The sequence below is a fragment of the Procambarus clarkii genome, chromosome 41 (genome assembly GCF_040958095.1).
Source record: "Procambarus clarkii isolate CNS0578487 chromosome 41, FALCON_Pclarkii_2.0, whole genome shotgun sequence".
Taxonomy (NCBI): domain Eukaryota; kingdom Metazoa; phylum Arthropoda; class Malacostraca; order Decapoda; family Cambaridae; genus Procambarus; species Procambarus clarkii.
The window spans coordinates 13481964-13508011 of NC_091190.1; the positions used below are offsets into that span (position 1 = coordinate 13481964).

General features: G+C 39.5%; 1 protein-coding gene across 4 annotated transcripts; it reads left to right on the forward strand.

The window, feature by feature from the left end:
- Positions 1 to 4409: 4409 nt before the first annotated feature.
- On the forward strand, positions 4410 to 26048 carry Zip48C (Zinc/iron regulated transporter-related protein 48C). 4 transcript variants are annotated; one of them, XM_045746882.2, is made up of 10 exons: positions 4410 to 4474; positions 13831 to 13967; positions 14381 to 14615; positions 15887 to 15964; positions 16960 to 17016; positions 18642 to 18791; positions 19981 to 20050; positions 20295 to 20393; positions 21231 to 21389; positions 22919 to 26048. In XM_045746882.2, exons 2-10 carry the CDS (start codon positions 13860 to 13862, stop codon positions 22995 to 22997), a joined length of 1035 nt encoding a protein of 344 aa, XP_045602838.1. In that variant the 5' UTR covers positions 4410 to 4474; positions 13831 to 13859; the 3' UTR covers positions 22998 to 26048. The 4 variants fall into 4 exon arrangements, with proteins under 4 accessions (XP_045602838.1, XP_045602837.1, XP_045602840.1 ...); XM_045746881.2 differs by lacking the exon at positions 4410 to 4474 and adding an exon at positions 11567 to 11793; XM_045746883.2 differs by lacking the exon at positions 4410 to 4474 and adding an exon at positions 11795 to 11919.

Genomic DNA, 26048 nt, shown 5'->3' on the forward strand with positions numbered 1-26048 from the left:
AAGAAGTTGTATCATTGATGGTTACATATTGGTGTCTGTCACTAAGATAGGATCGGATGTAGTCAAGGGCAAGGCCTCGGATTCCATAATGCTGGAGTTTAAGTAAGAGGTAGTTGTGATTAACAGTATCAAAGGCTTTTCTTAGGTCAATGAAGAGTCCAATCGGAAACTCATTTTTGTCAAGGGCTGAGTAGATAATGTCAAGGAGACTAATGATTGCATCGTTGGTGCTCTTTTGGGACCGGAAGCCAAACTGGCAGGGGCTGAGTATGTCGAATTTTACGAGGTAGGAATAGAGCTGTTTGTAAATAATTTTTTCAAATATTTTTGATAGAATGGGTAGATTTGATATTGGTCTATAATTGTTTATGTCCGCCGGATTGCCTCCTTTATGGACTGGCGTTACTCTTGCTTTTTTGAGGATATCAGGGAAGGTGTGACACTCTATAGATTTGTTGAACAGTAGTGCTATGGGTGGGGCAAGGGCATGGGAGGCTCTCTTGTACACAATGGACGGAATTTCACTGGTGTTCCCTGCCTTGGTTTTTAGAGAGTGTATGATGGACACAACATCTGCCGGGCTGATTGGTGAAAGGAGAAGAGAGTTTGGATAGCTGCCTGAGAGATATGTGTTAATATGTGTCTGAGTCTGTGGGATTTTACTGGCAAGATTAGCACCAACCGATGAAAAGAAACTATTAAATTCATTTGCCATTTCTAAATCAGTTGACGGTATATCCCCATCCTTGTAGAGTTTTATTTGGTTATGTGAGTGTTGTTTAGTTCCTAGGATACTAGAGTATCTCTCATATATTAGGTCTCTGATTGATTATGCTGCACCCATGCTTGCTCTAGTGCCTGAGAGAAGGCTTGGAGGGCTGGAAAAGATGCAAAACGAAGCCATGATGATTATCCTCGGATGCCCCCATACACCTAAATTACTAAACATGAGGAAGGAACTGAATATTTCATGTGTAAGTGATCGTATCACTGAAATTAATGCTTTAATTGGTTTTAAGATGCTTATGCTAACCCACCCTAACCCCTGCACTGAAGCCCTCCAAGCCTTCTTTCTTGAAGGTCAGCATCCCTCCAAATGGATTACCGAAACTGCCAATGTGCTAAGAATGTACAACTTGATCACCTCTACCAAGAGAGACAACAACAACACTTTCCTGCCCCATGGGAGATCACTCCTTTCCAAATTACTGTCCCTCCTTTCCCACCCAAGAAGCTGATTAAAGAACAAGCCTATATCTCATACTTTTAATAATCATAGTATAGTAACCGAAATATTAATATTTTTTATATACAAGAGATGAAACAGCAAGCCATAAGCTAGATCTGTGTGTCGCTCCTGAAGACGTCAGTAAGGAGACGGACTTTTAGCAAATACCTTCCTGTGATTGGCTGTTGCTGGGAATGCCAACACTATTCTATAAATTAAACGCAAACTAAGAAATACGTCTTTTTACACAACAATATCTTTATTTCAAACACAACCTCTTCGTTTTGTACCTGACGAAATTTCCATCTAACTGAATAATCGAGTCCAATAAGATAACGGAGCATTGTATCATCGATATTATTTGCGTGAGGCAACCCCCACTGATGACGTCACAAGTTAGGTAGCCAGCCCATGTTTCTGTAACACTCGTTACGTATTACAGTATTTAATTATCACATTATTAATGCTTTTAAATACTTAACCCTTCACTTTTTAGGTAGATTAAAGTTGAAGCAGAATATCATAAGCAAGGCTGGTGTGCTGAATAAAGATGATTTATTAAGTGGATGGCGCCTTTAGCTGATCCCTTCCTGTGATTGGCTGTTGTGTGAATGTCAACAAAGAATAGTTTGGAACCTCCTACCCGAGCACAACAACCTGCCTTATGGGTTGCTGTTTGGCTATTTATAGTGCGTTGGAAAAAAAAGAGATGGCGCTAGTTGTATTTTGTGGGGTAATTTGTTATAAGTGTAATTTGATGTCAACAGATGGCGTAAGCTGTATCTTATGGCTACTATTGACCAGCCAGTTGATAGTGTTCTCTTGTGCCGACAGATGGCATCAGCTGTATCATTATTACTTCCGAATTCCCTGTAAACACTGATCGACAAATCCTGTAGCTTATGATAATCTTTTATACTATTCTGGTATTAGGTAACAATTAATTTTCTTTTATCTACTGCTGAGAATATCATTATATAACGTCTGGTTAGGATGTACTGTTCTTTGTTGAGATGGCCGTAATATTATTAAAACAACAAATGATGCATAAAATAACAGCATTTCACGCTAAAAATACTTGGATATATTGAAATTTGGTAGTGAATTCCAATCTAGGAATCTCCTATGACGAAACTGTACTGTGTTCGATTTAGCCGGGTATACTGTATATAATAGTTAATAATAAATCATTGTGTAGGGGGACAGGCAGCCAGTGTATATATACATGTTAGGCTTATACTGGCCCCACAAAGGTAGAACTATGGAGTAAGACTGGGTGCTGCCGGGGCTGAACTTTATCACTCTTACAAGCACAATTTTTTGTTAAATCTTCACAAGGAAGAACAACTGTAAATGTTGGAATAGTTTATTACAACATACAAGCTTAAGAAACCAGTTCGGAAACTGAGGAAGTAAAGCTGCCGAAAAGAAACATTACGAAGGCCACTCATGCAGAATGGTAGACATTCTGGCCAAAACAGGAATTTCACACTGATCTTAATGTTGATATGTTGATGTGATTATCATAATATAAAGATGTTAAGGCAGGCTGGTTTAGTTCATTTATTATGCACCCCATACCCATCTTGTGGGCGGTAGTGGAAAGGGTTACAGAGGCACATAATGGGCTCAGGGTCTGAACCTCACAATTTGTTTAGCTAAGCAAGTTACAAGTTACTCCATCTATCATCATTCTAGTATGCAGGAAAAACCGCACGTCTATGGGTCATCCAATAATGTTAGCAGACTTCTAGATGTTACCACTGCTAGGCTTAGGCTCGGCTACAAATACCTCTGTGAATTTGTAATATCTGCTGATGTAGATTCGACTAAATGTAAACTCTGTCAGCAGAACTATTCGCATACTTTGCGTTATTATATAATGGAATGTGAAAAAATCGCGGAATTTAGAGATAACACCATCAATAGTGTCCAAGAAATGTGTAAGTACTTCATTCATAATGATGTGCTGCCCGAAATCTTAGCGAAGTATCCAAAATTTGTTTACTGTAAGTAATGCATGACTGTAAAGCTGCCGCCCAGTTGGGTGGGTGTGGAGCACATGACTGTAAAGCTGCCACCCAGTTGGGTGGGTGTGCAGCAAGACTAGTAACTGTGTGACTCACCATAGTTGTAAAGGGCCTTGTATAGTGACTGTTGTGAGCCTCTTGTTGATCAATGTGTGACACAAAAGATTATTGATGTGTGTATTTGTGTGGGTGATTAAGTATGTATGTGTATGTATATATGTATACGTATATATATGTATATGTATGTATGAGTATGTGTACATGCATATATAACATTAATAATTTTGTAATTAGCGTCAAAAGATTGTTATTTGCTTAGCTAAACGAACTAGAGGCTTCAGTTCCTGAACCGATTATGTGCCTCTGTAATCCTTTACACCACCGCCCACGCGCTGGGTATGGGGTGCATAATAAAGAAAGAAATTGAATCCAGCCCAGACGCTTTGGATTTACTTCACCTCTTCAACCTCAAGAATATAGCACTCGGCGTGTATAGTTCTAATCGACCCCAAGACGTTACAGCTTCCAGCAAGCATTACGTTGCAGGTCTATTCGGCTTGGTTGGATTAGGCTACGTTAGTTTAGGTTGGGTTGAGTTAGGTTTCAAAATTCAAAATTCCATTACACCACGGAGCAGTCTCTATGGCGTAGTGGTTAAGCATGCGCCTGGCGCTTCGTAAGCACCTTGACCTGGGTTTGTATCTTGGCCGGGGAGGATTGACCGGACGCCAATCCTTCCTTAACTGTTCACCCAGCAGTGAATAGGTTGTTAAACGATTTGGCGGGTCGTTTTCCGGGGAAAACATTAGGATTAAGGACATGCCCAAAACGCTATGCATGCTAATGGCATTACAAGAATTTAAGAACACTTTTATATATATAAATTATATATATAAATACAATAAAATACAAAAAATCCGCTGACGAATCTTATGGTGAGCGATGAGACTTGTGTCTGGCATAATTAAAATATTAACTTAAATAATTCGTTTGTTAGACAATATATTATATTCAGATTTATGAATTACTTTCGAAAGGCCTATAATGCATATAAATATTAATTTACACACTCCTGGCGCTATACGTTAGGAGTTTCAATATGGCGTTCAAATAATTTTAGGCAGAGGGTCTCTGGGTCGGTTGGGCGCTACGGGGTCATCGACACCCGCCAGTCGTTAGGAAGCAGCGGCGACGTGAGTATGTCGTTCCAGTGTAGGTAAGGCTGATAATTTTTTGGTTCTAATATATCTGAGCAGTTGGGAGGTACGCATGAATATATAGTCTACCTGCACCTACAATGCTTAATGCATTATACATTTGTTCGTTATTAGTTTTTAGTTAGTTTAGTTCATTTATTATGCACCCCATACCCATCTTGTGGGCGGTAGTGGAAAGGTTACAGAGACACATAAAGGGCTCATGCAGGGACTGAACCCCACAATTCATTTAGCTAAGCAAGTTGTTCGTTATTATAACAGTTTTTGTAATGTCTCCGAAAGTCATTGTTTCCGTATTTTATTTTCTTCCGGGTTCTGTAGTATTCAAATGTTTGTATGCCACTAATGCTCAATAGACTGTCCTCTCTCGGATATTGCGGAAGATTTTGAGGATCATGATTTGCCAACATTATATGGTTAAGATATTATATAATAATAATATTAATTTAGGAAAAGTACATACACATAGTTGCAGAGTTACAGTACAAACATTGTTAGATTTATAGATAGAGGTAGTACATACAATACCTAAAGTCACTAGTACGCATAGCGTTTCGGGCAATATTACGTAGAATACATGTCACTGACCCTGATTGTTAAACCACCCTGTCGTCAGGCTAGGCTCGTTAACGCGGCGGTCGACCCGCCACCTCCCAAGACGCATTTATTGTCGACTTTATGTACTGTGTATTAAGAATAGTTTTTATCGTGTATAGAATAATATTTTATATTCTACGTTTCATTAGGCGTATAGTAGGTTCGGAATTTTTTTTTTATTATGCTAACGAACATATATACATTTTCTTCTGTCCTCCATGGACAGGGTTAGGGATTTGTTAAACATAGTTGAGGGATTTATTGAACAATCAACCACAGAAGGTGATTGTAGTGCTTTTAAAATGCTAGGCTAAGCTACATACGTAAGTACATAAATACACAGATTTACGTATGCCCTACATAAAGTGTTCGATGTGTCTTTTACATAGTGTCATTAACGTGCATTTACAAAGGTGAAAAAAAATTCTGATCAGCTTCCACATATACTTTACTTACACACACACACACACACACACACACACACACACACACACACACACACACACACACACACACACACACACACACACACACATACATACATACATACATACATACACACACATACATACACACACATACATACATACATACACACATACATACACACACATACATACACACACATACATACATACACACACACACATACACACACACATACATTACACACACACACACACACACACACACACACACACACACACACACACACATACACATGATTGATATGATAGAGCCCAGTAGGCTCGGGAATCTGTACACCAGTTGATTGACAGTTGAGAGGCGGGACCAAAGAGCCAAAGCTCATCCATCCCCCGCAAGCACAAATAGGTGAGTACAAATAAGTGAGTATATACATGTATACATACATACATATATATACACACATGCATACACATACATTTGTCTCTCTTATTGTGACAGGGTGAGATAACTGATAGAGAAACTAGTGTGCAATTAAGCACTTAATCACTGAAGTTGATTAAGGTGCTTTTTGCAAGCTCAGGTTATAGTTACATCACATACATTCATTGTATAATTAATATGTTACATGGTCAATTTAGGGTACATGTCCAATATAGCAAGTGTTCCAGTACTCATATTACTGGAATATTAATTACACAGCTCAGCATACCTTAGCCCAGGAGGGCGAAAGTCAGTCAATATGGGACACTTGAAGTATGTGGAGGGTGAAGCATTTACAGTTGCCTGTCCTGAGGCCAGGCTCGCCTACGCCGCCGCGCAATCCACAGCCGCATTCATCAATTTTATTGCACTGCGTATTCGGAATTATTCTCGCGTATAAGGTTATATTATTTCAAGTCAGTATTTTACAAAACTAAGTTTAGTGACAAGCGAGTCCTGTGTACACTGCAATAGTTGAACAACTTGCCAACAGGAAGGAGCGGGGACACCCCTCCAGGAACGGAATTTACTTGAGGAGCCAGTAACACTAGTGGCTTCGATGAGGACATTAAGCCGGCGGCTTGTCAAAGGTCCCCCTCCCCATTTTCCCTGATCTTTTCCAGCTGTATTTTAACACCCAGCAGAGTTTTGGCGTTTACGGCTTCGGCGGGTAGGCAGTTCCACGGGTTTACAACCCCATGGGTGAAAAAGCATATCCCGTTTCCTGTCCTAGACTGTGGCTTGTTGAGCTTGAACCCGTTGCTCCTTGTTCGTGTTGACCTTTTGAAGACATTGTCCAAATCGACATCCTCCAAATTGTTTAGTATTTTTTTTTTTTTTTTTTTTTTAGATAAATACAAGTTATTACATTCTTGTACAGCCACTAGTAGGCATAATGTTTCGGGCAGGTCCCTGGAATACGATCCCCGCCGCGAAGAATCGTTGTTACAACCAAGTACCCATTTTACTGTTGAGTTAAACAGAGGCTACAGTTAAGAATTTGCGCCCAGTAAATCCTCCCCGCCCAGGATACGAACCCATGACAAAGCGCTCGCGGAACACCAGGCGAGTTCAGCTTGCTATGGCTCCATAGTTGGTTGCTTGGGCAAGTGGGCAGATTTAGATAGGTGTAAGGAAGTTTTTTTTTTTTTTGGAAAGGCTAGGAAGGGAGATTGGTTGCGCTCTGGGGCTGTTTGGTTAGCTTGTTGGGGGTAGGATGAGATATATCCATGCTAGGCTTGCGGCTACACAACCGGTGGGGCTCCGATTACACAACCGGTGGGGCTCCGGTTAGACAACTGGTCGGGCTCCGGTACACAACTGATAAAGTTACATAACTGGTCAGGCTTCAGGGGTGCCACTTGGGCTTCGGGTTGTGCATGTTCGGGTTTCGATTCGTGCATGGTTGTGATCCAGGGGTTGTTTGTTTGGTTCGTGCTTGCTAGGCTTGCGGGTACACAACTGGTCGGGTTCCGGTTAAATAACTGGTCAGGCTCAGGTTAAATAACTGGTCGGGCTCCGGTTACACAACTGGTCAGGCTCTGGGGGTGTCACTTGGGCTTCAGGTTGTGCATGGTCGGGCTTCGGTTCGTGCATGGTTGTGCTGCAGGGGTTGTTTGTGTACTAGTGCTCCAGGTTTGTTTCCTAGGGCTCTATGGTTATATGTTTGCTAGAAATATGGTTTCTTTTTTTGTACATAGCTCAATTGTTTGCTATGGTTCCATAGTTGGTTGCTATGGCAAGTAGTGTTTTAGGTACGGTTAAAGAGATTTTTGTTTGGTAGAGCTAGGAAGGAAGTTTGGTTGGGTTCAGGGGCAGTTTGTTTAGCTTGGGTAGATGAGATGTATCCTTGCTAGGCTTGCGGTTACACAACTGGTCGGGGTCCGGTTACACAACTGGTCGGGCTTCGGTTACACAACTGGTCGGGCTCCGGTTACATAACTGGTCGGGCTTCGGGTTGTGCATGGTCGGGCTCCAGTTCGTGAATGGTTGTGATCCAGGGGTTGTTTGTTTGGTTCGTGCCTGCAAGGTTTGCCGGTACACAACTGGTCGGATTCCGGTTACACAACTGGTCGGGCTCCGGTTACACAACTGGTCGGGCTCCGGTTACATAACTGGTCGGGCTCCGGGGGTGTCACTTGGGCTTCGGGTTGTGCATGGTCGGGCTCCGGTTCGTGCATGGTTGTGTTTCAGGGTTTTTTTGTGTACTAATGCTCCAGATTTGTTTCCTAGGGCTCTATGGTTATATGTTTGCTAGAAATCCAGGTTTCTTTTTTCGTACATAGTTCAATTGTTTGATTGCTATGGTTACATAGTTGGTTGCTATGGCAAGTAGTGTGTTTAAGGTAGTGGTTAAAGAGATTTTTGTTTGGTAGAGCTAGGAAGGGAGTTTGGTTGGGTTCTGGGGCTGTTTGTTTAGCTTGGTGGAGGTTGGATGAAATGTATACTTGCTAAGCTTGCGGTTACACAACTGGTCGGGCTCCGGGGGTGTCACTTGGGCTTCAGGTTGTGCATGGTCGGGCTTCGGTTCGTGCATGGTTGTGCTCCTGGGGTTGTTTGTGTACTAGTGCTCCAGGTTTGTTTCCTAGGGCTCAATGGTTATATGTTTGCTAGAAATCTTGGTTTCTTTTTTTGTACATTGCTCAATTGTTTGCTATGGTTCCATAGTTGGTTGCTATGGCAAGTAGTGTGTTTTAGGTAAGGTTAAAGAGATTTTTGTTTGGTAGAGCTAGGAAGGAAGTTTGGTTGGGTTCAGGGGCTGTTTGTTTAGCTTGGGTAGATGAGATGTATCCTTGCTAGGCTTACGGTTACACAACTGGTCGGGATCCGGTTACACAACTGGTCGGGATCCGGTTACACAACTGGTCGGGCTTTGGTTACACAACTGGTCGGGCTCCGGTTACATAACTGGCCGGGCTCCGGTTACATAACTGGCCGGGCTCCGGGTGTGTCACTTGGGCTTCGGGTTGTGCATGGTCGGGTTTCGATTCGTGTATGGTTGTGATCCAGGGGTTGTTTGTTTGGTTTGTGCTTGCTAGGCTTGCAGGTACACAACTGGTTGGGTTCCAGTTACACAACTGGTCGGGCTCCGGTTACACAACTGGTCGGGCTCCGGTTACATAACTGGTCGGGCTCCGTGGGTGTCACTTGGGCTTCGGGTTGTGCATGATCGGGCTCCAGTTCGTGCATGGTTGTGTTTCAGGGTTTTTTTTTGTGTACTAATGCTCCAGTTTTGTTTCCTAGGGCTCTATGGTTATATGTTTGCTAGAAATCCAGGTTTCTTTTTTCGTACATAGTTCAATTGTTTGATTGCTATGGTTACATAGTTGGTTCCTATGGCAAGTAGTGTGTTTTAGGTAGTGGTTAAAGAGATTTTTGTTTGGTAGAGCTAGGAATGGAGTTTGGTTGTGTTCTGGGGCTGTTTGTTTAGCTTGGTGGAGGTTGGATGAAATGTATACTTGCTAGGCTTGCGGTTACACAACTGGTTGGGATCCAGTTACACAACTGGTTGGGCTTCGGTTACACAACTGGTCGGGCTCCGGTTACATAACTGGTCGGGCTCCGGGGGTGTCACTTGGGCTTCGGGTTGTGCATGGTCGGGTTTCGATTCGTGCATGGTTGTGATCCAGGGGTTGTTTGTTTGGTTCGTGCTTGCTAGGCTTGCAGGTACACAACTGGTTGGGTTCCGGTTACACAACTGGTCGGGCTCCGGTTACACAACTGGTCGGGCTCGGGTTACATAACTGGTCAGGCTCCGGGGGTGTCACTTGGGCTTCGGGTTGTGCATGGTCGGGCTCCGGTTCGTGCAAGGTTGTGTTTCAGGTTTTTTTTGTGTACTAATGCTCCAGATTTGTTTCCTAGGGCTCTATGGTTATATGTTTGCTAGAAATCCAGGTTTCTTTTTTCGTACATAGTTAAATTGTTTGATTGCTATGGTTACATAGTTGGTTGCTATGGCAAGTGGAGGGTTTTAGGTAGGGCTAAAGAGATTTTTGTTTGGTAGAACTACGGAGGGAGTTTAGTTGGGCTCTGGGGCTGTTTGTTTAGCTTGGTTAGATGAGATGTATCCTTGCTAGGCTTACGGTTACACAACTGGTCGGGGTCCGGTTACACAACTGTTCGGGCTCCGGTTACACAACTGGTCGGGCTCCGGTTACATAACTGGTCGGGCTCCGGTTAAATAACTGGTCGGGCTCCGGTTACACAACTGGTCGGGCTCCGGGGGTGTCACTTGGGCTTCAGGTTGTGCATGGTCGGGCTTCGGTTCGTGCATGGTTGTGCTCCAGGGGTTGTTTGTGTACTAGTGCTCCAGGTTTGTTTCCTAGGGCTCAATGGTTATATGTTTGCTAGAAATCTTGGTTTCTTTTTTTGTACATTGCTCAATTGTTTGCTATGGTTCCATAGTTGGTTGCTATGGCAAGTAGTGTGTTTTAGGTACGGTTAAAGAGATTTTTGTTTGGTAGAGCTAGGAAGGAAGTTTGGTTGGGTTCAGGGGCTGTTTGTTTAGCTTGGGTAGATTAGATGTATCCTTGCTAGGCTTGCGGTTACACAACTGGTCGGGATCCGGTTACACAACTGGTCAGGCTTCGGTTACACAACTGGTCGGGCTCCGGTTACATAACTGGTCGGGCTCCGGGGTGTCACTTGGGCTTCGGGTTGTGCATGGTCGGGTTTTGATTCGTGCATGGTTGTGATCCTGGGGTTTTGTTTGGTTCGTGCTTGCTAGGCTTGCGGTTACACAACTGGTCGGGTTCCGGTTACACAACTGGTCGGGCTCCGGTTACACAACTGGTCGGGCTCCGGTTACATAACTGGTCGGGCTCCGGGGGTGTCACTTGGGCTTCGGGTTGTGCATGGCCGGGCTTCAGTTCATGCATTGTTGTTTCAGATGTTATTGTTCCATTCGTTCATGCTAGGCTTGTGGTTACACAACTGGTTGGGCTTCGGTTACACAACTGGTCGGGCTTTGGTTACACAACTGGTCGGGCTCCGGTTACATAACTGGTCGGGCTCCGGGTTGTACATGGCCGGGCTTCAGTTCATGCATTGTTGTTTCAGATGTTATTGTTCCGTTCGTTCATGCTAGGCTTGTGGTTACACAACTGGTTGGGCTTCGGTTACACAACTGGTCGGGCTTTGGTTACACAACTGGTCGGGCTCCGGTTACATAACTGGTTGGGCTCCGGGGGTGTCACTTGGGCTTCGGGTTGTGTATGGCCGGGCTTCGGTTCGTGCATGGTTGTGATCCAGGGATTGTTTGTGTACTAGTGTTCCAGGTTTGTTTGCTAGGGCTCTATTGGTCATGTGTTTGCTAGAAATCCAGGTTTCTCTTTTCGCACATTGTTCAATTGCAAATTACTTATTAGCAAATTCTATCATATCATATAGGTTATATTATTGTCTTGGAAGACGAGAAGAACAAGGAAGACAATTCCTTGACATTTGATTGACAGTTGAGAGGCGGGACCAAAGAGCCAGAGCTCAACCCCCCCGCAAGCACAATTAGGTAAGTACAAGCCAGCCCAAATGTGTATACGAAAGGGTTCCTGGATGGCATTGTTTGTGAACGAACTGGTTATTTGTGTACCGAGCGGACAGTATGTACGAAAATTAGAGGCGACCTCGGTGTGGCGTCCCTGGAGGCTGGAGGCGGTACTCGGCCTCACCCTTGGCCCGAGGACACGCTGGGAATGGAGTACAAGTTAGTGGAGTGTGCCCTCGTGGTCCCCTGGAGTCGCCTGACGTGTGGCAGGTGTTTAGCATGAGAAATTACCCACACCGCGTTACGTGCACAGTCACTTCCTGCACGCAGGTGAGTGTGGTGCTGGGTGTAGGTGTGGCTCCTTGGCCAGGTGTGGCTGGCTACGGTCACACTCTTGCTTGGCTAGAGGTACAGATGTGGCTGGAGTTGCAGGTGTGCCGTGGCCCCAGTCAATAGGCAAGTCAGAATACAAATAGATTAACTAAACCATGACAAAGTCGGCTAAAGGTCTAAAGCATTAAAAACCAAAATTTTTATGTCAGTTGCTTGTACATTTAAATATAAATGAGCCAATAGTTCCTTCAAAAGGTCAGATGTAACACAGAAGGAGCAACGGCTTCAAGCTCAACAAGCCACAATGTAGCACTGAGGACAGGTGATGCTTTCTCACTCACAGGGTTATAAACCTGTGGAACCGCCTACCCGCCGAAGACGTAAATGCCAAAAGTCTGTTAAATTTTGAAATCCAACTGGAAAAAAATCAGGGCATATGGGTGGACCTTTGACAAGCTGCCGGCTTCCTGTCCTCATTAAGGCCACTTGGGTAAATTCAAACTTGTGTGGTGGGCTGAAATACATTAGGCCTATGTTGCTGATTTATTTTTGACTTAGATTAGAAATGTGGTACTGTATTTCAGTTGGGCTCGTTCTTAACTCTGGAGTCCCGGGTGGGACAGAAATTGTTGGGCATTTTTTCTTTCACCTAATGCCTCTGTGCACCTAGCAGTAAATATATACCCTGGAGGAGTCAACTGTTGTGCAATTGTATTCTGGGGAAATTGAAATTGAAGTAAGTTTATTGAGGTAAAATACACACAAAGGGATGAGGTAGCTCAAGCTATTCTCACCCCGTTCAGTACATCGTGTTAATACATACATATACACACATCACAAACAATAAACATATTACCAAACATTCTGAGAGATAAACATATACATTTCCTTATCCTGGGGAAGGTTAGTAATTCGGCCTTGGGGAGGATTTCGATACAAGGCGTACAAGGATTTCGATACAATTTTGATACACACTGCCTAACCCAGACAAAAATATATTAAGTAAAAATTGAAAAGCAGCACTTGCAATAAATTCAATGTTTTAAGGCTAAATATACTATTGTCTGCTGTATTTGAATTTATGTAGTGTAGGCTAGGAGCTAGCGCACACGCTTAAACAAGAGAGAGGACCTACAGTATATTCAAATCTTGATTAGGGTAAAGGAATGATTGGGCATCATTCCTCTACCCTAATTTGCAGTGATTAGGAACAAAATATTTTTAATAAACAATTTTTTAAACTGTTTAAAGTATTTGTTTGTATTAATAATATACCCAATAATTTCATATCAGTAGATGTAGGTCTATGTATCCAGGGAAAATGGGAAGCACAAACACAATTGTGAAACACTTGTATAATAAAGAAATACTGTAAATACTAAGTTTGCATGTCCCCTCCCCCAGCCATAGGACAACAGATCCAGAGTTTGTCATATCATGCACAAGATGATTTGACAAAGCTTGTTTCCTGCTTGTTAAAACCATGCATATTGTTAAATTAGGATATATTAACTTAGACTAGTTTGGGTAAGGCAGTGTTAGGATGGGTAAAGTTAGGTAGGTTTTAAAATCCTTTGGCAAACTGTCTCGTGTATGCAGGCGATGAGTCACAGTAACGTGGCTAAAGTATGTTGACCAGACCACACACTAGAAGGTGAAGGGACGACGACGTTTCGGTCTGTCCTGGACCATTCTCAAATCGATTGTGAGAATCGACTTGAGAATGGTCCAGGATGGACCGAAACGTCGTCGTCCCTTCACCTTCTAGTCTGTGGTCTGGTCAACATGTCTTGTGTACGATGTGACTTGCGTCCAAAGTACCAAGACATGAGATTGAGGAGGCAGGTTGGCTGGATTCCTAGATATGAACTGCTACCTGATTTTGACGTATCTTTTCTTTGAATATGATAACATTTTAGATTTAAACATAAGTTAAAATTACTGATCACTAGATGTAAATAATCTTGTGTGTGTATATTGAATAATGAAGTACATATTCACAGTCCCAAGTTTGATCAATTTATTAATCTTCAGGTGTCCAGAACGGCAGCTCAACACACAAAATGATAGAGGGTACTTCACCTATGATCCAGGCACTCCTGGGTACCCTCTTCACTTGGGGTCTCACAGCAGCTGGGTCTGCTGTAGTTTTTCTTCTATCAGGAACAAAGGTTTGCTTTCCAATGACTCCTTTAGAAGTTTATAAATATGATCTTTACTGTTAATTATACTGTAGCATGCAATGAATAATTTGTTAAACATGTAGCATCTTTAGTTTGCTTTTGTTATTTATTTGGAAATTAATGTTGATGGAAATCTATAACCTACAATATTATGTATTCAGTAGGTAACCACAGTAGGAATATCTTAAGGTTTTGTTAAAATATAAATTCTAAAATTTCAGTGGCATTGCAATATATGATCAATATCTATCATCTCTCGCAGTCTGCACATTACTCATTACAGCATCTAAAAATCATTGCAACCTGCTGTAATGTTAATGATTATTCTCATGTAATTTAAACCTGTCCAGTTAAACTATTTCCTTGTTAATAATTAACCAACCTTTTTTTTTTTTTTCCAGAGAAAAGTTTTAGATGGCAGCTTGGGTTTTGCTGCTGGTGTTATGACGGCAGCATCCTTTTGGTCACTGTTGGCCCCTGCCATAGAACTAGCTGAGACTTCGGGATCATATGGCCAAGATGGAGAGTGGGCTTTTTTGCCTGTTGCAATTGGCTTCCTCCTTGGTGCCTTGTTTGTGTATGCTGCTGATGTGTTTATGAGCTTAACTGGGATTCAATCACCAAACATATCTCTAGGTAAGGAATGGTGTTGATTTTCGAGTATGACTGTCCATAGATATTTGTTCTGGTACAGTTCCTGTACAGTACAGTATACTGTATATAAATTAGTTTGATTTTTAATTCAATGTATAATGTGTAAAAATTATTGAATTTGTATAAGAATGGTATTTAAAGCAGTAAGGACAATGGCAGTAGTAACTTTTAACATTAGGCCTACTGTAAATGGATCTTAGAAAATAAGATTGAATGTTGAATGAAATAAAACACACCTTCCTAACCTGATCCCTTGGATCCTACATGAGCAGGATTCATATCACCATCTAGGCTATTGTCGAGGAAAATAAATTTAGAGACTGTGGTAAGTCCAAATTAAACTGCCATGAGGAACCTATTCGCTTTGAGACAAAAGAGGGAGCAATGCCCTCAACTCGCCTTACATGTGATAATCAGAAATATATAAGAAACTCAAAGTAACACTTGCTAACCCCTAGTTGGTAAGGGCAAGATATATGTGCCGTTATGTCACAATATTGTTGGCAGAACTTGCACCCATCATTGGAACTAACACTTGGCATCCACCTGTTGCTCACCTAGGCTTTACGGAGGCCAGTCATCTAAGTTTTTCTGCATAGTTTTAGCCAAGAGGCTCTTATCTCATTACAAGACTTTTCCTTCCTGTGGGTTTGCTTCACTTCATAGTTTACCAGTTATTTGTGTGCCACTGTCTGTTTATCCACTAGGCTGTGTTTCAGAGTTGTCTTTCTTGTGCTGTTTTTGGCTTTCTAGCCAGAGATATCAGCAGTCCAGGGGGACCAAACCACAGGAAATAGGAAGAATCTGACCAGAGAACCAGACCAAACCACAGACTTTCTGAGAGAAACTTTAATGTACAAACACTCAAACTAGAGAAATCAGCAGGGTTCGTTCGGTGTGGTAGTTGTCAGGGTCTTGGTCACTTAGATACTGTCAACAAAGACTTGTAATTGATCTGACTTTTAGATTAGCAAGAGCCTTCGATTGGCTATGGTTCATAACATGATTGGGATTGAAAGAGGTTAGCATTTGTGAGTAAATAATTGTGTAGGGAATTTTAACTTCATTGATTCCCAGGCACCTTAATGGTTCTGCAGGGACTGTAGTTCCTGTAGCATTAGTACTTAAAAATATAATAACTGTCCAGGGATTATTTGTAGTGTAGTTGAATTACATACCTCTAAGAGTGGCAGCTTATCCTATTCGGAAAGTTAAATTTCACAAGTTAATAAATATTTTTTTATACCTTGCAGCTCTTCAAAGTGACAGGAAGAAAACTGATGGGGACGGTGTTGCGCCTCACCAACCTTCATACTATACCGGAGAACCTTGTAAGCTGCAATTTTGAATGCAATAAATTAGTACAGCATGTTTTGCCAATGCATTTAACTTGGGTTCAATACCTGAATGTTGTCCTCTGACAGCATGTCCATCATAGGCTTGGCCAGTAAGATAGCTTCTCTTTATAAATAAACTGGAAGTCCAAAGGATTCTTGACACGTGTGAGATGAATGTACCTTCTGAAATATGAGCAGCAACATGTGAGGGGGAGTCAGGAGAAGTAAGATAATCAGGAAAGATGTTTTAGCAGTAGGGGATATGACCCACACTAGTTAGTTTACTGCTCCTACATAATGTATACCAAAATTCCTGTTTTCCTTTTCTTTCTTTTACGAGTTCTTGTAGCTTGACATTTTGTTTTTATTACTATATTTCCATATTTCTATTGCATATGCTTTCTTCTGTTTGTTTCCAATAATGTGAGTATTTAACAGCTACAGTATTTTGTCTTTAATAGCCAGACTCCAGACTAGCAACCGGAAGTCTTTAGTACATTGTACAGTATTAATTTAATCTTAGCACTGATTATTTGATATTTATAGGCATAGAAATTTAGCAATGATACCTGTACAGTACAGGATTAACATTTTCACTATCAATACTCTAACCATGACTCATACAGTACCAAAAGGCATATGAAGATAAAATGATGATTGATGAACCATTCCTTACTAGGATTTGGAATGCTGTATATACCATAAATTATGCTTTAACATGTGGGAGAAAGTGATTTTGTTGTTAACAAATAAGTCATTTTTTTTGTAGTTGTGGGTAAAAAACATAGGAAACATGTCATATATAGAGCTCTAGTGAGGTGGTAAATTCCACTTAGGGTATTGATGTGAGAAAGTAATTATTAGTTACATTAATATTCACATCTAAGAATAGATAATTGTTGCACTGTCGAATGATTTAAATTGTACTATATACTATAAATGTTTTTTGTCTTGATCATAAATTAAGTATTAAACTTGATTTTCTTCAGATGTCAATGAAGTAGGGCAAGGCTCCACTGCTAATGCTTTCACTTCTATCAACTTCAGTATGTATGCTTTTATTTTAAGTTTTAACTTGTTTCTATTTTCCTTTTTATTTTATTTTGTGGTGCAGAGTTGAGGCCAAACAAATCATTAGGGGCATGTGATACGAAGAAGTGGAACAACCATTATGGCTGCAGCAAGAGAGGGGAGAGATTGAGAGGGATAATCATATATATTTCAACTTGTAGGGGTTTCTAGAACACTGCTTTTATAAGTGAAAGCTTTATAAATCTCACATAGTGAATTCTTTTGGTAACAAGCTTATGATCAGAGAATGCCGGGCTTATCTTTCCAGTCTGGGCAGAACCTTCCTGATAAGATATCAGTAGTACTGCACTATAACCAGTTCTAGTACCTTGCCCAAGCCCTGAATCCCAACATTAAAACTAAACATACGTAGCTAATAAACCCACATGGTTGTATGTTATAAGTATAATAATGTAATGTCCAAATAAATTAGTTTTCATTAGAGATATGTACTGTACAGCCAGTGAAGTAGTTGTCAGTAGTTTGCATTAATATTTGTTGTTTTGGATTTTCTAGACATTAATCATTTGCATACTGCAGATTGGTGTATGTTAGTAGTAAGAGAAGCTGCACATTACAAACAAAGCTTGATATAATAAACCTGAAGTAATTTAGAGTAAAATGTAATATTAAGTAATGATTGCACAGTACTAATAAGAATGACATTTTATTTTGCACAATAAAAGCTATATGCATTCTGTTTTCATGCCTGAAGCTTTATTGAAAAACAGCATGAGTGTTACTGTGGCAATAACTAGGCTGGTCATCATGGTTTATAAACTTAAATGAGGTTAATAAGAATGGGTGAGTCCAGGGTAATTAATCCGATTAATCATAGGGGCAGCAAGAGTATGATTTAAGATTGCCAAGTATGATTGTCGAGCTGGGGCCGGGGCTGAGAGTAGAAGAACTCCTGAAACCCTCATGACATGTGCTCTCCAGGAGCAGTGATTTAAAAATTCTTTTAAGGAATGGTACTGGATAGCTAGTCATGTTTGTGTGTACAGTATTTGAAAGTTGGGTTTAAAGCAGAAGTACAAGTAGTAATAAATTTCGGTGAAGCATTTGAGGAGATGATGTTGATAGAGAAATGAAATTAACAATAATTTTTATTGTTGGCAACAGTTCTGAACAATAAGTCTAGTTAAGGGAAGCAGAAGCAATTAATGTAAGAAGAGTTGTAAATTTTATTTTTTCTTGATGAATGGCAAGAAAGTAATTGTGTAATGTACAAAAACCTTTGATGACCAAAGTATCCAAGTAACATGTAAATTATACAATGAAAATTTATCTTTTATATACCAGCATGCCATAACATGACTTAAATAAGAGGAGAGGTGAATGGAATTGCAGGAGCAGCACCGAGTACATTACATGACTGGTGAATTTTCAAGAATATATAATGCATATTATTGTTCATATTTTGTTCATCACAGTAGCAGCTTTTCAGAATATTTGTGACCTAATGAGATACCGTTAAGATTGCCGAGTATGAAATAAATATCTAAGACTTGTTGAATTGTAATAAAAAATTTGATTATTTAACTATTGGAAGTGGAAGTACTACATTTAGTTTATAATGGCAGTAATACATTTACAGGTAATGTCAAACAGAGACGAGGAGAGGCGGGGGACAGGATGCCCGTCGCTGAAGACGAAGAATGTCAGGATCAGGAAAAAGAACATAAAGTTCAACAGTGGCGAAGAATACTGCTGCTTATTATTGCTATCACAGTGCATAATGTTCCAGGTAAGCTTTTGTGATGAATGTTACAAAATTTAAGAGGGCAGCATGTGAATTTACTTGTATCTTTGATTTACTTGAAAGATTTACTTTTAAAATCTCAATGAGCATCTTTGAGATCCTTCAACTTCACTTTTACTGTCTAATTTTTGTCTACATTTAACACGTTAATTTTCTCGCCCATTTTTTTCTGGGCAGCACACACTGTAGCTTCTCGGAGCTCATGTCACTGACACCCCAGGGGTCACAATCTATTCATCAGGTGCTCGAGTCACTCGACCCACTGGGAGCAAAGATCAATATCTTGCTTCCTCTGGTAGAGTAGAAAAAAGGTCACAAGCCACACACCACCCTACAAGAAATGTTCTGGAGATGAAGCAAATGCTATACTAAACAAAACTGACAGGAAAATGTATGACAAATTATACTTTCCCCACCACCAGGTGGTGTCCTGGACCACTCTGGGCTTTGGTGAAATGTTTTCCTCACACTCATCTGACAACCTTTTGGATACATGGCTTCTGCTGAGACATTGCAAAGCTTTAAAACAAAAAGGGCAGCTTTCCTTTGGATTTCGTTTCTATGCATATTCAGTAGGTTCATTCTTAAGCATTACACAGGCATGTATACTTGCCATGTTAAATCTTTTGCTGCCTTTGGTTTGGGCGCTCGCACTTTCATCAGCTCAGTTACGACATTTGAGTGATTCCTTACCTTCCATCAGTTGATTTTGTCTGTGGATATTCTGGGTACACGAGTGCCTACCTATTATGTTCATTTTTTGTTTTCTAATGGTTTCCCTTAATTGAAGTATTCCTTGGAGGAGGTACAGTGTTTAGAGTGTAATGTAGCTGAATGAAATAAGAGGGCCTTTCAGGATGAATTAAGGCTTCTCAAGTCTCTCCCTCACCCCCAATTATGGCCCATCAGAACTGGCTTTAAAAGGCAACTGCTGCATCAGAGAAAGTTACACTAGCCAGGCTGGATTTTTGGCTGTGTCCTGGAAATGGTTGGACATTGCATGTGGTTTGGTCAAGGGCTTTGTTAAGAGAAACTATTAACCTATACTTTATATAGGCTAAGTCATTTGATTTGATTCTAATATTCTTAATTTCTTGTGTTGTAATAGTTATAATTATGTAATCACTATGGGTTAATTATCTTAGATCTGCATATAAACTTTATTTTTCTGCAGAGGGGTTAGCAGTTGGTGTTGGCTTTGGTGCTATTGGTAAAACTCCACTTGCTACATTCAACAAAGCAAAGTAGGTTCTGGCATGTACATTTTTCATTCTTTTTGTGTGTAATTGTTTCACGTAATTGCTGTTTTATAGTAAAAGATCTTTTATACAAGTGTTTCATTTAGTTATTTTTGTAGTAAAGATAAGCTAAGAAAGCACACTGTTAGGCATGTAAAGTTGACTGTGTTCTTGATAAAAAAAATCATGATGTATAGTAGTAGTCAATTGAAAACAAGACGAACATTAATATTGCTACCTTACTCAATAGGAACTTGGCATTGGGTATCGGAATTCAGAACTTTCCTGAGGGTATGGCAGTTAGTCTTCCATTGAGAGGAGCGGGCCACTCTGTGTGGTGGGCATTTTGGTAAGTGCTCCTCATAATTTGTAATGTGATTGTTAAATTGGCGAGTAAAACTTGAATGTTTTTCTAAAAAATACAAAATAAAAATTCTATTCACATTCCACTCGTGGTGGAATGTGAGTAGTCACATTCCACTGTATGCTAGCCAAGTGAAAGTCCATTTCAGTTAGTAGTTTACACAGCGTAGCTTCAATTTGTGATCCATTTTATGGACACAGTGTAGGTGGTGGGAAAATCCATCTTAGACTACAGGATGTGTACAATGGCCATTACCATAAAAACTCCATAGCCATTCTTTATGTGAAAAGCTCTAAAGCAAGGCAGCAAGTGTCACCAACAAGAAAGTTAATAAGTTGATACAAGAATGGCTCTGTACACGTTCTCAGCTCTCCTCAGTAATCACCACACTGGTGGAATGCTGGTGTAATTAGATTGACAAATAATACTGTATAGCTTTTATTATCAGTAACTTGCATTAACCTCTGTACTGTACACCTAATTTAGGTAGATATCTTAGGGCATATAAAAAATATCCAGTTTTTTCTTTCTATAGTGTAAAACATTGCTTACCAATGTTGGGAAGAACATAAAATTTATCCAATTTAGTTAGACTGTAGTGAGGTGAAGAAATGTTGATACTGTATCTTATTTTCAGGGATAATTTTCAAGTTAACATTTGTAAGTTCTGTACTTCTCTAAATTTCACTCTACAACTCCAATACCATTTGAAAAAGTGGCTTTTCTCTGATTTATCAATTTCTTGACTTCTCTTTTAAATTTAGAACTAATACCTACATTTATTCAAACGTTAATTATGTAATGGAAATTTGTTACCTGTAGGTATGGTCAACTGAGTGGGATGGTGGAGCCTATTGCTGGAGTAGTGGGAGCAGCAGCTGTGTCCGTGTGTGAACCAGTGCTGCCATATGCTCTGGCCTTTGCTGCCGGGGCCATGATATTTGTTGTTGTTGATGACATCATCCCAGAAGCACAAGTGGGGTAAGCAATATTTTGCTTGAATTACTTGCAGTATATACATAAGTAATGTTTAGATAACTCTGTAGTTGAGTCGTGAGGTATTGCCTGTAGGGATGCTTTATGGTGTAGTCATATTTACATCATTCTTTCCTCTTCCTACACAGTTCCACTCAGTGTCTGAAATGCCTCATCACATTCACTTGAATGTGTACAAAATTATGGCTGCTTTTAAAATTAAGCTATGTAGCCATAGTATAGTTTTTTCTTAATTAACATTTTGGCTGGGACATCATTTTTTTTTTACTTATATCCCTGCCAAGGTTTAAAATGCACACCAAAGAGCTGCGTATTAAAATTCACCTTTTTTATTACATATCTAGTAAGAAAAGTGCATACTTTCCAGCTGTGCCATTAAAAAGTTAACAAATGAAATTGAAACCGACTTTTGTTATATATAAAATAGGGTTAACCTAAAACTAGTCCACATGTGTTCCCAAAACACATAATATTACAAAGATGAAGAAAAGACCCAATACTCATGTAAGTGTATTATTTAACAGAAGTTTTGGAAGAACCTACATCCTGTACACATTAGGGTGTGTAAGCACCATCCTTTATCAGGATGGTGTTTGCAAACTACTGCAGCCACTCTCTGCAGTTGTTTGTGGAGAGTAGTTGCAGATTTACCTTCACTGTTGCTGCTGTCTTTTATTATCTCTTACTCTCTTTTGTACCCTTGCATGCCCATTTAAGTTTCCCTTTGGCAATGGCTGACCTCCAAGTTTCAGCTCACAACTGTCTACTATCTATATTTACTGCTAGGTAAATGGACGCATCAGTTGTAAGGAAACATGCCAAAATGTGTGTGCCTGAGGATTGGACCCAGGAATGAGGGGTCCTGTTGTGACCAGGAACCTTTTCTCTCTAACCTATTCATAGCTCCTTCCTCGTGTGTATATTCCTCTGTTCCCTCTCCACTCATTTCAAAACGTGCAATTACAGTGCATTAATTTTTATAACCAATAGCTTCTTAAAATAAGTCGCCTCACCTTTTGGAACATCATGTACATGTCAACAAAGATGAGCACAATTTTAATAATAGGTGAAATTAATATTTATGCATAATAACCCATTTAAATAAACGTCTTTAAAAATTTCTGAAATATTAGTCGGTAGATGACACACATGCTGATTGTCATTAAAAGTAAAAGTAAAAAACTAGCAAGTCTCATGCCTTAAGACATTTAATGAAAAAGCCTTCTAGGCCATCAGCTCCACTTTCTGGCACTATACTACAGTATATTGAAACTGGCTAAAAATTTCCAGAGTCCTTAAACTGATGACAAAATTCTGTGTCTAAAGACATCTGCAATAATGTAACATGGTACAGTATTCATATCATCACAGCCTTTAGTTATTCAGATATGGAAGAGTGCTATACAGTACTATACAAGGCATTATGTATCTTGTGTAATTCAATTTATACTTAGTTTTTAACAATTCCTTATTATATGGCATATATTCTGTATTTTGTATTTCTTTACCACCAGAGGCAATGGGCGATTAGCATCAGCATGGTGCATAATCGGCTTCATAGTGATGATGGCTTTGGATGTTGCGCTTGGATAGTTGCGGCAATGCGGTCCTCATGTTGTTAGCCTGGTATTTTTTGTATATAATGATTTTATTTTGACTACAGGAATGTAGCTGACTAGTCTTGATTGTTAAAAGGTTAAAGGTATATTTTTTTTGCCGAGTCCATTTACTTCATAAAAACAAATACTGTATGTTTACACAATCGCATACATGCTTGTACACAAATACTATATATACATACAGGTATACTATACACATGCACAATGAAATCATAAGAACACGATGAATCTAGGAATAACTATTTAGGCCATATGATGGTCAAACCCATGCCGTGAGGAGTTTTAAGAGGTGGGGGTTTGATTCCATTTTATAGCCTCTGTATTTATTTATGTTGACATGTTAACTCTTGCCCCCACACGCACACATACATGTGTGCGCCCGCACACACGCACACGCACTTGTGCACGGTTCCTGGGCCCTACTAATTAATGTGATGTGATGACTCAATCCCCCATGGGTTTAGTTTCAATTAGTGTTTAGGATTACCCTTCACTACTACATCGAGGTCGAACTACTAGCCCTCTCAAAGAAGCAACCGCACAACAGTTGACTAACTCCCAGGTGCCTAATTACTGCTAAGTGAACAAATGCATTAGGTGATAAGAAATGTGCGCCACCATGTCTGTCTTTGCCGAGATTCAAATAGGTTTTAAAACCTATGTTATTGGCTACATTTAAAGCTTTACTTGAATGAAATCAGTCAACTCTTCAAGATTTTTTGTTGTACAGTAGTGGCAAGAAAACCTTTCAATAATGGTGAGGTGCCAACTAGTATATTATTTTGTGTATATAATTTTTTTTTCATGAAAACATAAAACATAATCAGATTAACTAAATAAAAGTAATTGCAAAGTATTTACAAAGTAAGATATATTAAAATGGATATTGTTGAGGATTTTTGACCCTGCATTTTTTATGGGAAAATTCAAATCTCATGACCCCATTTTGTAGGGTGTTACTACCTCGAGCCCTTACGTTTCATGTAACATTGCCAAAATTCACACAATATCATACACAAATGAGGTGGCTTTAGGTTTTTTTAGCATAATTTTTTTCTCTAATAATATTGTACAAATTTGTCTAGTCTTAATGATTCTATAGAAATTAGTTTGGAGTAATATTTATAACCTAGCATCTTTGTTTTATGAATAGACATTATTGTTGTCTACCTACCTTGTGGAGGTTCCGGGGATCAATAGCCTCGAGGCTTGGTCTCCGACCAGGCCTCCTGTTGTTTATAATTTATTACTGTATTACTAATTATTATTAATACAAGGTATTATTATTTTTATTTTATTATTTTAAACTTTTAAGTAGTTGCACTTATGTTTTGAGGCTAAATTTCAAAGAAATATAAATCTTAAAATGTCTTGCTGTGTAAGAGTAAAGTTGACTTGGGGCCACCTCAATCTCCTGTGGTACATTAAACTTTCTACCTTCACACCAAGAAAGTATTGCCAGTTAGTGTAGTTCACTTAATGCAGAACATGGATTGAAATATAAATACTGTGTTAATAAATTCTGAGGTTGGCAAGTCGTTACTTGGATCAGATCAACTTGAATGGGTTGCCCCCAGGAGCCGGTGCTTACACTCCCCTACTGGTACACATGTACATATTGCTACTGGTATACACTGTATAGTTACACACACACACACACGTGCAGCCATGTAATATGGGATCAGATAACTATAGTAACATTGTATGAGAAATAGGTTAATAATTATTGCATTCCATTTATTTTTTTTTTAAACAACAGTGTACAAGTTGCTTTATTTTTGTTGTGGTCACTAATGCAAATGTGATAAGGTAGATGGCTTGAGTAAAGAAACTAGCAGTTTCATGAAGTCTGTGAAATTATGGTAGTCAACTGTACACAGAACCTGCTCGTACACTTATGTATGCATTACTTCTTTTTCTTTTGAATAAATTTGTATTTAATTTCTCGGGATACATTTTTTTAAACTGGTCAAAAAAAATTGTAAAATATACTTGTTCAGTGCAGTTTATTGAGTTATATGCGTGAATGAATATTCTTGTTAGAGCAGAATTGGTAACAAGACTTTTTTTTTTCAAATAATAATGGTTCACAAAAATAATAGAAACAAGCCAGTTTGGTGTATGATTCTTATACTATAAGGAGGGTTATTTATTGTTTATTACATATAACAATCCTATGGATTATGAAATTGAAACCAGGTTATGAATCTTAAAATAGATTTAGGTGATGTATATGTATGTGCCATCAACACACACTACTGTTGTTTTTCTGGTAGTCAATTGCTCCTGCCACTTCTTCATTCCAGCAAGCCGTTCTTTCATTCTTTTTACCACTTTATGCAACTGCGCACACTTTCGTACCTATCTTGACCAGACATTCCTTCTATACATCCTACTGAGGTTGATTTGTTGATGGTCATCTTCTCCGCTTAAACTTGGCTTCCACAGCATAAACGTGTGATGAAACAAACCTCCAGATTTTCTGCCTTGTAACACACACATTATTAAGCATACTGTACAGTACTTCCATCAGCAAATAGTCAATTAAATTTTTTTGTATTTTCTCTATCATGTAGACTATGTACAGTATATCCTTTTCTTTATAGAGTATGTATTAGTAATACCAATCTCATTATATAAATCTTTTAATCTTCAGTTATTGTCACTTATTCCTGGGACACCATTTCCACAGATGTTATTTGCAGGGCCTGTTCCAAATTCATCATTTAGATCGCCCATTACAAATATTCTTTAACTCGTAGGAATCTTCCCTATCGCATTCTCCAACCCAAACTAAATAAAAAATTTAATGTTTGCTTTCATCGTCACGTGCTGCAAATGCAGCCATACTGTAATTGCTAATATTTTCAAACTTAGAGTATCACACAACACACACATGACCACTTGGAAAATGATATGGAGAGTGTATAAGGATTTAGGAACTATGTATAGGTTTCCTAATGCAGTATATGAGCTATTGTTATTAAATTTAATTTGATTTTAATACATCACAATTTATATGAAA